At 45.1% G+C, this 16,056-nt stretch overlaps 1 protein-coding gene across 7 annotated transcripts in view; it reads right to left on the bottom strand.

Annotated features, from left to right (window-relative positions):
• LOC119170521 (polyamine-transporting ATPase 13A3) overlaps positions 1-16,056 on the bottom strand; it is a 1,084,416-nt gene that overhangs the window by 544,197 nt on the left and 524,163 nt on the right. For all 7 annotated transcript variants that reach the window (XR_012894535.1, XR_012894534.1, XM_075890967.1 and 4 more), the window contains one exon: positions 8,655-8,716. Coding sequence is in view for 5 of the 7 variants with exons in the window: in XM_075890967.1 (XP_075747082.1) it covers positions 8,655-8,716 (62 nt within the window). In the remaining 2 variants the exon portion in view is untranslated. The remainder of the gene's footprint in view (positions 1-8,654; positions 8,717-16,056) is intronic.

Here is a 16,056-nt window from a genome sequence, read left to right as displayed (position 1 = left end):
ATTACACTTCGTAGCAGCCGCTGTTTGCGCCTCAAACAAAACCCTCTAACGTTGAGCGTTCAGACGCGAGATGGAGCTAGCGAGGTATCTATTTCACTCAGCGAAAGTAAAATGACGATACAGCAACCTGTGAGTAGCAACTTTCACAAACCGAGCGCCTGCGAAGGCACGACAGCATGAATGGCACCCGCGACGCCAGATACGTAGGCTACTGCATGCGTGACCTCCCCTTCACTAGTGAGCGACGTTGACCTTCGTGCTATGGCGCGTTTTTCTTCCTTGTCTCTCGCATTCCGGACTATACCAGCCACTGCGGCTCCAGGCGTTGAGCGCTGAACCGCAGCGTATGCTGAAGAGTAGCCTCCACGGTGGTGGCGTCTCTCCGGCGCCACTTGCCAGGCATGGCCGGCACCTCGGTGGCCGTCTCAGCAGGCGTCTCATACGGTGTTTCCGTTTCCAAGTTGGAATTAACGCACAGTGGGTCGCACCCTTGGTCCAATACTGCAGGTGCAGGAGATGTCTTTTCTTCTTTCATTCTTCTTTTTAAATGCGAAGCATTTCTTAGCAAACCTCGGTGACTTTGAGAGTATCTATCTATCTATCTATCTATCTATCTATCTATCTATCTATCTATCTATCTATCTATCTATCTATCTATCTATCTATCTATCTATCTATCTATCTATCTATCTATCTATCTATCTATCTATCTATCTATCTATCTATCTATCTAGCCACCTACGACGTTTAGCTCTACTGGCCGTTTAGATAGTGGTATCAATCCCAACCTAATGTGGCATAACATCTCTGTATGAAGAACGTATTTGACTAGTCATAACATGAAAATCATCACATGTATGTCATGATTTACATTTCAAGATCCGGCAGCTATTGCGGTGGTTCCGTTCACATGACATGTTGCGAAACTGGTACGGTAGGGCATATTGCATGGCGAACACAAGAAACCGGCCCTAACATGAAAATCAAGACGTGCGTGTCATGTAACAACATGACTACATGCTACGCTCATGATGCGCTTGCTGCCATTTTGCGCACGTCACATATACCTAATAAGGTTTTACAGTAGGTGAATGAATGACGCAGGTATCATTGTGGAGCAAACGTGATAAACTTGAGATGCGTGTAATATAACAACATGACTACATGCTACGCTCATGATGCGCTCGCAGCTGTTTTTCTAGCTTCACGTGTTGCAAACTCGGTATTACGTGACGCGAACGGACGACATAGGTAAATGACACATCTAAACGTCATAATTACGATATGCGTGTCATGTAAAAACATGACTACAAGCCACAATGATGATGCGCTCACGGCCGTATCGCGAGCTTCATATATGTCAAATTTGGAAATACGTAGCGGAAATGGATGACGAAGTTATGAGACAGGTGCAAACATGATAATCACGAGATGTGTGTCATGTGAAAGCAAGACTACACCACTGTCAAGGCGCCAATACATTTCGACGTGACGCGTTGCGCATGCTCGCCAGTGTTTATTTTGTCGCGTCACGCCGGCGTTGCTACGCCAGGCGCTGGTCCTGCCATATACTCGCAGGCGCGTGCCGCGCTGCATTGCTTTGACGCATGCACGTTTCAGCGCGTCCTGCGTCCCTCTGTCACGAAAAAAGGGAGACGCGGTGTTGTCTGAGTAACGCGTCGGCGCGAAATGCAGCATGTCGCATTTCGCGCAGTTGCCGTCGGGCCACGCTAACTGACGCTGGGCGCGCCTGGCGTAAGACTATGGAGTGCTCACGTTTTGCTAACGTAGCGTGTCCAGCGTGCGCGTGCATCAATGCTACATTGGAGTATATTTGGCCCTTCATGATGCGCTCGCGGCCGTTTTGCTAGCTCCACATGTACCAAATTTGGCGTTACGTGAAGTGAATGAATGGCGAAATCTATAACTGGCGCAAAGATCTTGACACGCGTGTCAAGTAAGAACATGACAACATACCGCACTCATAGCGTGCTCGCGACCTTTTAGCTAGCTCCACATATACTAAATTTGGTATCACGTGACGTTAATAGATGACGAAGATAAACGACACATCGAAACATGATAATCACAAGACGGAAGCCATGTACGGCATCATTTACCATCACCTCCTATTGTTGTGCTGATTTCAAAGTGACATATCTACATTTCTCATTTTTTGTTGAAATAGAAAATTAACGAAGGAGTTTCTTTTGTGTCACCGTTACTTGGCGACATACCCCTTTCCACTTAGTTGGTACAAATAAGGATATGAAAAAAAAGCAATAGTATGTATACGTATATACAGTCCTACATAGGTGAGAGCAAAGTTCTCCTATATGGCCAGAACAAACACGTAGACGGCACGCTCACTTTTTACTTTTGTCCGCTCAGTATTCGTCAGAAATGTTCGTTTCTTCGAAGAATTGTTGCAGCACCTTCACTGCTTTTCGTTTGTTTTGGACGGCCACGGACCTAGTATTTTATTCAACCCGAATGGTCGCTCCGGATCTAACCTATGCAGCAGTTCTTGTTCCAGTCGCCTTCGGTATGTGTCGTGTTTCGGACTGCCGATTAAAAGTTCACAAATATCCTCGTCGTCGTGGCCACATGAACATGCTGACATTGTTGCACGTTGAATGCGAAGTAGGAAGTGCTTTGTGTAAGCAGTTTTGAGTCGTAGGTGATGAATGAGTGTGTCGATACGTCTTGCGAGGTCACGGTCTAATATGTATTCAAGATTAGGATCAACAGAATATTGGATCGATTCCTTTGTTTTGTCTATAAACCAGGTAGACAGGCATAATTCACGTTTTGTTGTCCTTAAAACTCTATTTACATTATATTGAGATACCGGAATGAGGCACGTCTGCGTGTAATTATGAGCGGTTTTTGCCAACTCATCCGCCATTTCATTTCCCCTAATTCCGCAGTCACTGGGGACCCACTGAAATGTCACTCGATGATTCGACTTCGTAGCTTCTGAGAGCTGTTTTAGTATAGCGTATACTATACGCACATCAATGTGTCTTGAAGTGGCACTTTCCACACATGCCAGTGCTGCCACAGAGTCTGTAATTATCACCCATTTTCTTGGTGCCATTGACAGTTTAATATAGCTTATGGCTAGCAAAATCGCTACGAGCCCCGACGTTGTTGAAGAAGAGAGGTGGCATCACCGACATGCATATTCTTCGTACAATTCCGGAATTATGAATGCTGATGTCGCTTGGTGACGGAGCCGTCAGTGTACACGTGAGTGTATCCTTGGTACCTGTCAAACAGATGATGTGATGCCAACTGCTGAGCGGCAACGGTTGGCACTTCATGTTTGCTGCAAAGTCCTTTTATTGACGTTTAATAGTTGGTAGCTCAAGCAGCCATGGAGGGTAGTTTTGGTCCAGTGGCCAATGTGTCGACACAGGAAGCCGGGAAATGTACTGTTAATACACATATGGTGTATTTGCGAATTTCTCATTCGTGCTTCGCATATCTTCGATTTCCACTGTACGTGGGATCTGCCACTTTTTTTTTTGCTTCCTTCCTGTCGCACCATCCTGTGTCAACGCGGCTGGCGTTTTCACCTTTTCCGCGTCAGCCAATGGCTCTTCTGCCTGGCTTTCAGAAACACTGTCAACTTATCCGCTACCTCTCTCCCCATAAGTTCAAGAGCTTCTGCTTCAGGCTGCCTGCTGTATTCTTGCGTACATGCGTTCGCAATCTCGTGCTTGATAGCCGAATTCTCAACAGTGAGCACAACCTCGGCACTCTACACTCTTGTGTCTGGAAGAGCTGTAAAGTATCGTCGAGCTCTTCCAGATCCTACGGCAAGCACTTCGTCACCAGAAAACTCTAACAAATTGGGTAGCAAATCCGGTGCTAAGTCCTCTCGGAGCGGCATCCGCACAATTCGTGTGGTGAACTCGGCCTGCTCGAAACCACGTACCTTGCAATCCTCTTGACGAACTTCTTTCACTTCCCCGTAGTGCTCAAAAGCTTTCTTCGGCGTCTCTCCTGTCCCATTAAATGGCACCCACTGCGCTTTCAATGTGATGTTTTGCTGTACCGCATCTCATCATCATCATCAGTCTGACTACGTTCACTGCAGAACAAAAGGCCTCTCCCTTGTTCCGCCAGTTCACATGGTCCTGTCCTTGCTGCTTTCAATTTATACCCCAAAACTTCTTAATCTCATCTGCCCTCTCACCTTACACCTGCCCCTAACCCGCTTGCCTTCGCTAGGAATCTATTTAGTCACCCTTCATTATTAACGATTATCCTGTCTCACGACCTTCTCTATAAACTTACGACCTGCTGATGCCACCGCTCCCCATGTCGCCTGGTTCGCTTTTGTTTGTTTATTTTTTTGTTCACAAAAGTACCACAGCACGCTTGGCGCCACAACTAACCCCCACTGCTGCAGCCGCCAAAGTGCTTTCCTTCGTAGTGCATGCGTGCGTTGACTCGTTTTTGTGCCATTCGAAGGTTAGCGTTTGTCGGGATATTTGTTCAGGACTCGGGATTGTTAGGTTACGACAGGTACAGCACTATTCACGTAATGGTGTACTGCTGCGTTCCATTCCGCAAGGCGAGCCGCCGGTGGTCAACTGGGATATAGTTTGACGAGTTTCCCGTCAATTATATTTGAGAGCATCAATGCTAAAAGCCAGTTGGAAGGCAAGGTTTAGACTGATACAAGCGTTTCTAGAAAACATTATTCCCTTTACGCAAATGAAATGAGAGAAAAACTGTTGTAATTTAATGCGTTTTATTTTGCTGCTCCAGTGATAAAAGCTTGGTGACATCGCAGGTGAGACACACGCAGAAACGCCAGCGGCGCTCGAACAGTGGCAATAACTGCAACGAACGGCTGAAGGTGCGAGAAATCGCTGTAACAACAATGCGGTAATCCGCCGGTATTATCGCGCTTCCACCGATCGTTCGACGTTCGGCAGACAATAGCACAACTACTTCTATCTATTGTTAACCGTGAAAAGCAGGAACATTTAGAATACCGTTTGCAAGCGCTGCGGGCGTTGCGGGCGAAGCGGGCGCCATAAGAGTTTTAGAATAGCGTTTGCCCTGCTGCGAACCACAACGCACAATCACAGCGACACTGTAGCCTCGAAACCAGCGCTTGCGGGCCACATGCGGGCCACCATCACCGCACGCAATTTCGGATTTTCTGCGTGTGGTCCGCGAACGCGAACGGACTCGCGTTACAACGCATGCACAGTGACAGCGACCGCACCGCAAGGGCTCGCAGTGCGCTATTCGAAAAGTCCCCAGTATCATTGAAGGACAATATGCAAGGCATGAAAACCTACATGGGTCATCGCATGCGTTGTTAGTACAGTATGCGTCTTTATTTGCGTCGAAGAAATTCCGATTTCAGGTTCCAACTCGTTGCAAGATCGCAGTCTTGCCCACGAACAAAACATTTCTGCACCTCCTAGAAAGCATTTATGTCGGGCGCACTGCGCAAAACAAACGGGTGGCGTGTCGCATATTTCTAGCGTGCGCCTGCGCTTAGACGGGGACACAAAAGTGCTCACGCAGATTGAGTTCTTATAGAGTTCCTGTAATAAACATCCCAGAGCCAACCACGATAGTGCTTCTCACAGCTAGAATGTTGCTTCGAATTATTAAATCTGTAGGTTGCTCTATCCGCGCGTTATAAATAGGATGAAAATTGCAGAAACGCGCGCATACGAGTGCCCCACTACGGCACCCCATCGTCTGCTATGAGGGTAAGTTGTGGCGGCAGCTCGCGGTATCTCTCGTCCGTAAGCTCCAATTTTCAGGCCCACACGCCTCCATAGGGTTGGCGCCGGTGAGTAGTTTGTAAGTTTATACAAGACGTCGTGTCCTGTCTACGCGCTACATTACCAGCCCATGTACATTTTCTCTTCTTGATTTGAACTATGATATCCTGAATCCCGGTTTGTTGCCTAATCCACTCTGCCCTCTTCTGCTCTCTTAAGGTTACGCATACTATTTTTCTTTCCATTTATGGCTACGTCGTCCTCAATTTAAGCTGAACCCTCTTTGAAGTCTCCACGTCGCTGCTCCATAGCTAAGTAGCAGCAAGATACAGCTGCTATATATCTTATTCTTGAGGAATAGTGGCAATCTACCCGTCAACGCTTGAGAGTTCTTGCCAAATGTGCTTCACCCCATTCTTATTCTTCTAGTTACTTTATTTGCGTGCTTCGGCTCTGCGGTCAATAATTGTCTAAAGTTGACCTACTCTTTAAGAACTTCAAGCTCATTATTACCTATGTCAATGTGCTGCTCGAATCTGAGGCTGTTGTACATTGCTTTCGTTTTCTGCAGATTATTTTACTCTATTTCTGCTCTATTTGTCTAACTCCGTAATCATCAATTACAATTCGTTCACTGAGTTACACAGCTTTGCAATCTCAGCGGCGAAGCGCAGGTTACTAAGGTACTCTCCATCATCTCTTATACCTAACTGTTCCCATTCTAGGCCTCTGAAAACGTCCTGTAAGCACGCGGTAAATAGTATTGGGTACATGGCATCCCCCTGCTTTACACCCTTCTTTTTCTTCCAGGGTGTTTATAAATGCTTCGTCAGCGCCCTGATTCTGCAGTGCCTGCATGACTCCTGATATTTCTACTGCATCAAACGCTTTCTCGTAATCTATGAAGGCTATGTATAGTGGTTGGCTATATTCGGAGAATTTCTCTATTATCTGATTAAGGGTATGAATTTGTTGGATTGTTGAGTAGCCTGTTCGAATCCTGCTTGTTCCTGTGGTAAATTGAAATCTAATGTTGTCTTAATTTTCTTAGCACTAAACTTCGTAGCTAGCTTGTATACTACGGAGAGCAAACTGATTGGCCTGTAATTCTTCAAGTCCTTGTCATCTCCTTTATTATGCATAAAGATGAAGCTAGCATTCTATCAAGATTATGGTGCTCTTCCCATCAGAAGACACCTGATGAACAGGGCGGCTAGTTTTTCTAACAAAATCTTTCCTTCGTTTTTCAGCAGGTCTGATGTTACCTGATTATCACCAGCAGCTTTGCCTTTTTGCATGCTCTCCAAAGCTTTTAATTTCTTCTATCAGTGCTGGTGGGGTGTCATCTACGTTACTGCAAGTTCTTATATTAAGGTCGTGATTGTCCTGGAAGCTGTACAGATCTCTGTAAATTTTCGCTCCTTTAACTGTCCTACCCACATCGGTAGTTTTATTGCCTTCTTTGTCCGTAGGAGAATACATCTGATTTTTGCCTATCCCAAGTTTCCTCTTCAGTGCTTCGACGCTTCCATTGTTTTTGAGAATGTGTTCATTTATCTTCCTGTGTTACTATCTTTAAGCGGAAACCTTCGGCTTTATATTCAACTTCGAAAGATTTACTAATTCTGTTTTGCCTGTTGTACTTGAGGCTTTCATGCTTTGACGCTTCCTAATGAGATTCTTCGTTTCCTGCGACAGCTTGGCAGTTGGCTGTTTAACTACAGTACCACCAACTTCCAGTGCACACTCCGTAATGATAATCGTCAGATTATCATTCAATGCGTCAACACTAATGTTGGTTTTCTCAAAAATGGCCGAGTAGGACAGCACAAAATCACCCTTCTACCTCAAGGCCACCCACGATCAACATCACTTCCTTTACTTCACGCGTTCATACCTTCATCAGCCTGACATGCGTCAACTGGAAAGGTCCTATACCGGTCACGCCTTTTATCACATCTTGTTTCTACAGTAGCTTACGCAAATCTTCGAGATGGTATGGCCTTCCAGTGGCGTCGCATTGCAATAACAAAGTCTTTCATAGTTTCACCTGATGGCACAGTCGGTAGTACGAACTGATAATCTGGTGGGGCATCAAGAGGCCTGGCATCCTCGGCCAAACGCGGCCACTGAACCTGCTGTCAGTGACCTCAACTTCTTGCGTCCGAACGTGTCAGTGTCCAGAGGCAGACGTGCCACCAAAGAGCACGAAACTCAACGTTCAAATGGCAAGCTATCTATATCTACCACTTACCGCTGCTGACAGGCATCTCGAGGGCAAACTACCGCGTTTTCTGCATTACCAGCAAGATGGCGCAATGAGCGCGTGTAGCAACATCGTCACGGTGGGGTGGCCGCATCCTCATCTCACACGGGCAATTTGCTGCGCAAAGAGCGGGAGATTGACGCTCACACGTGCGTACTTATCTCGCGGGAAGGAGGATTGTACGTCTTGGCTGGCATTTGACTTTTACCGGAACGATTCTGTTTTAGTGACCGGGCGCACAAAGATCACTGCAATCGTTGCACAGTGTACGTTTGCAAAACGAGCGCGCTTTCCAGACACACCGAAGTAATAACTGAGACGCTTATTTGCGTTCATCTGTACCTGAGAGTAGGCTTCGTGCTTCATTTGTGGGTGGAAACGTGGGGCACGTCTTGATCTGCTGGCCAATCTGGGCGTAACCTTCCAATTTCTCGATATCGCATTCATTGCTTCGCCTTTGCGGTGAAGCAGTGACTTTTCTTATACAACGTGCTTGATTTCCGAACATCAACACTCATGAAAACACCCGCCACTTGGGCTAGGGGATATGGAAATTTCCAAATTGAGTCTCAGGTCTTTTTCTTCACGTTTCCTGCTTTGTATTGCATTAGACAAACGGAACGTACCTCTTTTCTTTTGCCATCAGCATGCCCCAAAGTTCCAGTCCTCCGTCTGTAAGGGTCCCTGTCTTGAAAAGAACATTCAAAAAGAAAGTAAAACACTCATACAAAAACAAACATAAGCAAGTATAAGGGTAGGCACAAGTCCCATTTAACTCATTTATGAGCCTTATAAAGAAGATGGCAATATGATGACGCAAATCACTTCTCACAATACTGTATCAGCTAATGGGTAGTACTTAAGATTTAGGTATATCCATGTGGCAGGCGATCACTGAGACAAGCAGACAGAACAAGTGCTCTTTCATTTTCTTTAATTACTCAGGCACAGCAAAAGTAGGGTATAATAAATACACATATCTTTTTGAAAACCTTTACAGCAAAACAAAAGATATGGACAATAGCAAAATTGAATGGCAATTATATCAACTGACCTTTTATTAAAAAGTCTTCATTCATAAATTCAGTGACTCTTTCGTGCACAGAACCCTATTTGTAGCAAAAACAAAGCTTTGCTGGAAATATTACGAGAGCTCTTACAGAAAATTATTTTCTGCATGATAAACTTTAGTAAAATTCGAAAGATATGAGGTGGTGACCTGACGTGACCACCATGCAGTAACAGTTCACTTTTGGTACAACTGCACATCTCTACATTTCTGTGTTTCAGTGAAGAAAACTGTCAACAAACTGGAACACACGATCGAGCACTTATCACGGCAGTATGAGTATGAGAACTTCTCGCGGCAGTATGAGTATGAGGCAGCAGTATGAGAACGCAGTCTGCTGCAATCACAAGGCCGAATTCGAAACTTGAAAACATGGAATCCGCTAACAGCACGAAAGAAATTCCCGAAATAATGAAAACAAGCAAATCCCCTTGCACAATAAATTAGGCTCCGAAAGGTGACCACGCCGCTTGATATCTTCTTACGTGCAGCAAATGAAGAACCTGTTCGACCTATAGCCGCCTGCACTGCCCGACTCAAAATTGCGGAGGACCACTACATTGTTGAGTTTATCGTCCTTTCCTCGTGCTCTCATGACATCATACTTGGCTGGGATTTCCTATCCCGTAATCGTGCCGTTATAGATTGTGCCCGTTCCGAACTTGAACTGCTTCTTCGGGCAGCCCTACGACCACGCTAATCAAGCCGCGCACAAGCTAGTTGTCAAAGAAGACACTGACATTCCACCGACAACAGCTGTTTTGCTCCCTGTGGTCTCCGACGGCATGCGTGATGAAGTAGCATTTTTCGAGCCATCACGCCTCTTTCTAAGTCGGAAACCACTTCTGCTCCCTTATTCAGCCCTCTCAATTTCTAATGGAGCCAGTGCTCTCTGCCTTACCAATCCCTTTCCGCATACCATCAAACTGTTTAAAGGCGAGTCTCTTGGATGCGTACAGCCCATTGATAACGGACAAATTTTTACCGTGCCGCAAGAATCATCCCAAAGTGACCTCGCCGCCGTCAGTGCTCTTAACCACTCTCATCTACAGGCTTCAAAAGTGTTCGATTCGGCGATCGCAGACGGACTGTCACCATCTGAACGATCTGAACTCCTCCAACTGCTGTACCAGTACCGCGAATCTTTCGATGTTGTTCAACCTTCACTTGGCCGCACTTCTACCACTCTACATTACATCGATACCGGCTCCCATGCGCCACTACGACAGCGACCATATCGTGTTTCTGTGACGGAACGCCAAGTTATTACCGAACAGGTGAATGATATGCTGCAACGTGGCGTCATTCAACCTTCACAAAGTCCATGGGCCTCACCTGTAGTGGTCGTTAAAAAAAGGATGGTTCCGTTCGCTTCTGCGTGGATCACCGGCGCCTAAATAAGATCACTCGAAAAGACGTGCATCCTTTGCCCAGGATTGACAATGTCCTTGATGCTTTACAAGGTGCCGAGTTTTTTCATCATTAGATTTGCGCTCAGGGTACTGGCAGGTCCTCCTTGCAGATGCCGATCGACCAAAAACAGCCTTCGTGACACCGGACGGTCTGTATGAGTTTAATGTCATGCCCTTCGGCCTCTGCAATGCACCTTCCACCTTCGAGCGCATGATGGACTCGGTTCTTCGGGGTTTGAAATTCGAAATTAAAACCTATGGTGTACAGGTTTTCGATAAAAATAATTCGGTTGAAGGGTTTATTCAATTCGCCAACAAACTTTACTTCCTGAGCGGACCTTGAGGCGTTACACAGATTTTCAGCAAAGCCTGAAATTACTCCCGAGAAACTTGTCCGTTTCATTTCACGAACCATTCAAGATGAGTGATATGAATGAAACTAGAGCTTAGAAATCTTAAGCTAGTGGTTCAATTGAAAGGCAATTTAACACTGCAAAACAAAAAACGTTCGTGGATGTTGAAGCCTCAAGCTTGGGGAAATGCACTGCGTCTTTGCGTGACAAAAATGGGAAAGATTTGTACATAAAGCTTCGGGCCAGCAAGCATTGTGCATGGACTACGAAGCTGTTCTTAATAAATTTGCTTGAGCACCGATTCTCTCGCCGTGTTCATGCTTTTCATTCAATACAACAGCTTTTCATGGCTCACAACACTAGGATTGTGTATCACAATTTTTATTCGTTCAACACTTTCGCACGTAACGTGAGTGTATAAATGATAACATGCTTTCCATGAAATTATAAGAAGTTCGAAAAAGAAGCAACCAAAGATTCATGCACTTTGACTTACTTGAGCACACTTTTAACCTCACGGTATTTATTAAAACTTGCTTTCAGGGTGATATCAAACAATTCTATCGGATCTGCGTGGCGAGAAACAGTGATCAGGCGATGCATGCGGCAAAGGGTGTCGAATGATATGAATCGGCTCCCCTGATACCGCATTCACCGAGCTTCTGCTGCTGATGAAGGGTGGCCCGCGTGAAAAATCTCATGGGAGCCAGACAAAGTTGTCTTGAAGCATCGTCCGAATCACTGGTGGCCAAGCAGATCAACCTATAGTGAAGCCAGTCTGGGGCTGGACTCTTCGACAAGTTTCGATATTCGATTGAGTGATTCACTTATATGAGGGGTTTAATGTTTTAAAACCACCATATGATAATGAGAAACGCCGTAGTGGAGGGCATCAGAATTTCGACCACGTGCACCCAAATCTGAGCACAAGAGCCTACAACAATTTCGCCTCCACCAAAAATGCAGCTGCGACTGACGGGTTTCGATCCCGCGACCTGCGGTTCAGCAGCCGAAGTTTCGGTATTTGAAATAAGGTGTTCATTATTGTTTCGGTAGAAAAAAAATCAGCAACTTTTGCATGTGTGGCTTTTATTTCCAATCTTCGAATCAATAGAGCGTATATAAAAACTATGCGTACAAATATAATGTGTTTTTGACTATTTTCTTTTTTTCAACACCCTATATATTTGTGCAGACCCTGCATTTGTTACGTCGATGTGCGGCGCTTCCGCTCTTATCTCTTTTGCTGCCATTGCGCTGGCCTGCTCCTATGTACGTGGGACATTTTTCAGAATGCTTTGAAGTTGAAATTTTTGGTGTTTGTGAGTGCTAACACGCTCAAAATATCGACGAAAATAGAAAAAAAACAAATGCGTGCTGCGCTTCTTTGTGGTGCATCAACTTGGGGAGAAACAGTGCAGCAAAATTTTTCCTCTTCCCAGTGGACGACAGTTAAGCACATGCACTTATTGCTCGGTACGAAGAAGCAAGCGCTATCGTTATCAATACAGCTACAGGGCGAACCGAAACATATCCGTTGTTGCTTTACAGTGAACCTCCTTTTTTATTACTGGCACTGCACGTTTGTCAGTGATGTAAGCTTTTAAAGCTCTTGTGGGTAGCTTATCGGGAGCCGATTGATGACAGGTGATGTTTAGACGGAAATTTCGCTTCAATATCGGTTTCGTTATAGCGGTAGCTCGGTATTTATATTTTAGAAGAAATCTTGCAAAGTGTGTCTGCCGAATGTGCTTCTTCGACGAACTGGTTCAGCTTTAGAGCCTTCTGATGACCAGTTGCTTGCACTGACATTACCACATTTCAACGTTTAACATAGACCCCCCCAATAGTGTTACGTTGCAGTGACTGCTTGCGTTCCATGTTACGAGAAGTTCGTGTTACCTGCGCTAAGGCCGAGCTGCGCTTTGCTTTTGAAACTGTGAAACATTCTTTTCGCCCTTTTTCGCACTATCTATATCTGTGTAGTTTTTACATGTCTTTTGATATTCATCCTCTTATTGGCTGCATTTTCTATGTGGGACGTATGGCGGAAATACACGAAAAGGGCAGACCTCAAAGGACTGGCGCAAATTCACAACGGCTACCACATCTTCTCCACCCACTTCGCGAAACGTACCTTTGTAAACTCTGCCAAAACACGGCTAATGTGGACGGCTGGTCCGACTGTTGCAGTGGAAGTGAGATCCCAGGTCGATGAAGGTAATAAAAATAATTTATTATCGGTGGCGAATATGCGCGCTTTTGTAGTTCGTTTTCACGCACCCTATCGCCAGATGCATAATTACCGTTCCATACTTAGGCATGAGTTTAGGGTGTGTCCATTACAGTGCATTTCATGCTTCCACCTCAATGTAAAATTGCCTTACTTCGTTAGCTACTTAAACGAGACTGATATCTACCCTTTCCTTTAAGAAACCTCCCTGGCGGAAGCCATGGCTTCTGCAGCTCAAGACCACCATAGCCAAAAGAGCATCGCCCAGATTGCAGGTATGCACAGGCTGGCTTGTTGATTTTGGGCATTAAGCAAGGAGCGCGTATTCTTGCTTTGTGTAAAACAAGTATACAGGGTACGGAGCAAAAGTGAACTGTAACAGGCGATTTTTTTATTTCAGCTGCCACAACTTGGCGTGACATATGGCAGTGAAATTTTTCCCGCGTGCGCCAGGGGACTGCATTATTTTTGTTAGTTTTTTCCTATCGGAAGATCATGCGTGGTGGAGGGTGTTCGAAACTGCTTGTGTAGCTAACGATGTGAATATTTTTCTGCTTCTTGGCGCAGGGAAAGAGAAAAACATTTTCTTTTCACAATAACAGAATTCACGCTTGTAAGAAGACGCAGCACCCTTGGCCTTGCTGTGAACATTACATCAATCACTGGCTGTTGTCGCTTGTCGGGCATGATGTTGCAATTGGAAATACAAATTCACGGAATTAAACCACGTTTTTATAAGAGCGAAGTTTGCGCATACCTCGTGTGATGGAAATACCTCGAAGTCGCTTATTACGCCATGTCTCACGCACGTTTCGTGTCTGCAAAACCGCAGAATTTATTACGACAAAACCAAGTTTTGCGTATGCGCCACGATGATCTTCATAAGTTTTATTGGGGCTGTATGTTAGAAATTTGACAGCAGCAGGTCTACGCGTGCCCGTTGACAGCAGCTTTTAAATTGTTTGAACCTAATTACCTCTCCTGGGTAGTGTACAAAATGGCAAAGCGACAGTAAATAGAAAAACTCTTTGCAATACTACAATATTCTGAGCCAGCAAATAAGACAACACCAATGGTGAACATGTTACGTGAATGTACAACAGCAATAAAACTTGGAGCAATACTTACCGTCTCTTAGAGAAATATTTTTAGTAGAAGTCATTGAGGGGGGGGGGGGGGGCAAAGATATACAATTGCAGATCAACCGCTTGAGTTAGGAAGGGCCATTTTACGGAAAACGTGCTGAAGCTAATTAAATCATGCGTACCTAAATGCCACTCATTCTGCATGCGGATATACCCATGCATGCGGATATTTCTACGGAATCACATGCCTTCTCGTGAGCTATGAAGGCTGTGTATAGTGGTTGGCTGTCTTCTGCAGATTTATCGATCTCCTGGTTGGTAGCATGAATGTGGTCGATTATGGAGTAGTCTGTCCCTAATTCTGCTTGTTCTTTTGGTTTATTGCATTGTAACCTTGTTTTAATTCAAGTCATGCCCGCAGAGCTAGTTAGTGTACAGTGTGTCGCCACAATCACATACAATGGTGATTTTAGCGCTACAAATTTCGTACACATGTGAGGGTTAGACGGCAAACTGTGCCTGGCTTTACTTTGTGTCTCACATGTGTGCACTGTTGTTCTTTATTTAATTTTTTATATACTGCAGCCCGGTAAAAGGGCTATTGCAGGAGTGAAGTTCTACAGTGCAGAAAATTGCAAGAGAAAAGATACATAAAAAGCAGCAACAAAATAACAATACAACATATGATAACAATAAAGGAATTAAGGTTTTCTACATAATCATGTTCAACAAGAATAGTAACATAATAGTTCAGGGAGAGTGATCGAATGTGACCAGGTAAGGAATTCCGTATTTCTATTGTTCGGGGAAACAAACTATACTTGAATCTATCTGTGCGTGCAAAATATGAAAGGAAACACGCGAACGCATGGCCTGAACTCTGCGGCGGCTGCCTACAGCACCATCAACCAACAAGTGAAGAAAGCACGTTTGCTTTTGGCGTCAGCTATGGTCAAGCAAGATAACGAGTCATGGCCGGTGTAAAAGCGCTGCTAGATTGCACTCCCTCTCTGCTCAGGCCTGCAGTGCCCAGTCCTCTGCAAACATATCAAATGTTGTGCGCGACCACGGCGCAAAGTGCAGTAATCACCCGATATCACTCGCTGCGGGATTGGTGAGGGAACGTAATATAGCAGCGCTTGTCCACTGGCCATGACTCGCTATCTTTGCTTGGCCATAGATGACGCCGAAATCAAACGTGCTTTCTTCATTTGTCGATTGACGGGGCTGTAGGCAGCCGCCGCATAGTGCAGGCAATGCGTTCGCATTTTCCCTTTCACAAAGAAGAATAGTGTACGTCTTTTGTAGCGCTAAATTTATTATGTGATGTAAGCACAACAATGTCTGCATAGTCAGACACTTCAGTACTCTAAAAGACTGTCTACAGCTCGGAAAACGTTTGCTGATTGTGGCGCCAATAAGATTGTTCATCACGTCTCCGGCAACGAGCATGCTGTCGTCCCGTGAAAAAGGAATTGTAATTTTAGCTCGATACTGAACGTCATCCAAAAATGACCACCTGCGTCAGCCAACAGCGGTATGGTCAATCTATTGGTGGGAGGAGCAATCCCCACAAGTTGACTTTTTGCTATAAAAACAAACATATATTACTTGAAATTGAAGTTTATGCACTTGATGCAGCTTTAGGTTGCGCCAGAGAGTAATGTTTGTTTATTTTTCACGCGTTCAAAGAGGCGCCTGTAGGCACTGTGGGTGTTGTGTTTGCTTGCCTGCATACCTGCCTGCAAACGGCGGAGAAACGTAAGACATAACACGTCTACCACCCCTCATAAGAACAATGAAAAAGTGTACGTTTTCCTAAACGAGCACGAAGGTATTCGTTATATCAATAAACAAAACCTAATGAAGCCCCCAA

The sequence above is a fragment of the Rhipicephalus microplus genome, chromosome 3 (assembly GCF_043290135.1).
Source record: "Rhipicephalus microplus isolate Deutch F79 chromosome 3, USDA_Rmic, whole genome shotgun sequence".
NCBI classification, from domain to species: domain Eukaryota; kingdom Metazoa; phylum Arthropoda; class Arachnida; order Ixodida; family Ixodidae; genus Rhipicephalus; species Rhipicephalus microplus.
This window is presented reverse-complemented; position numbering and strand designations above follow the sequence as displayed.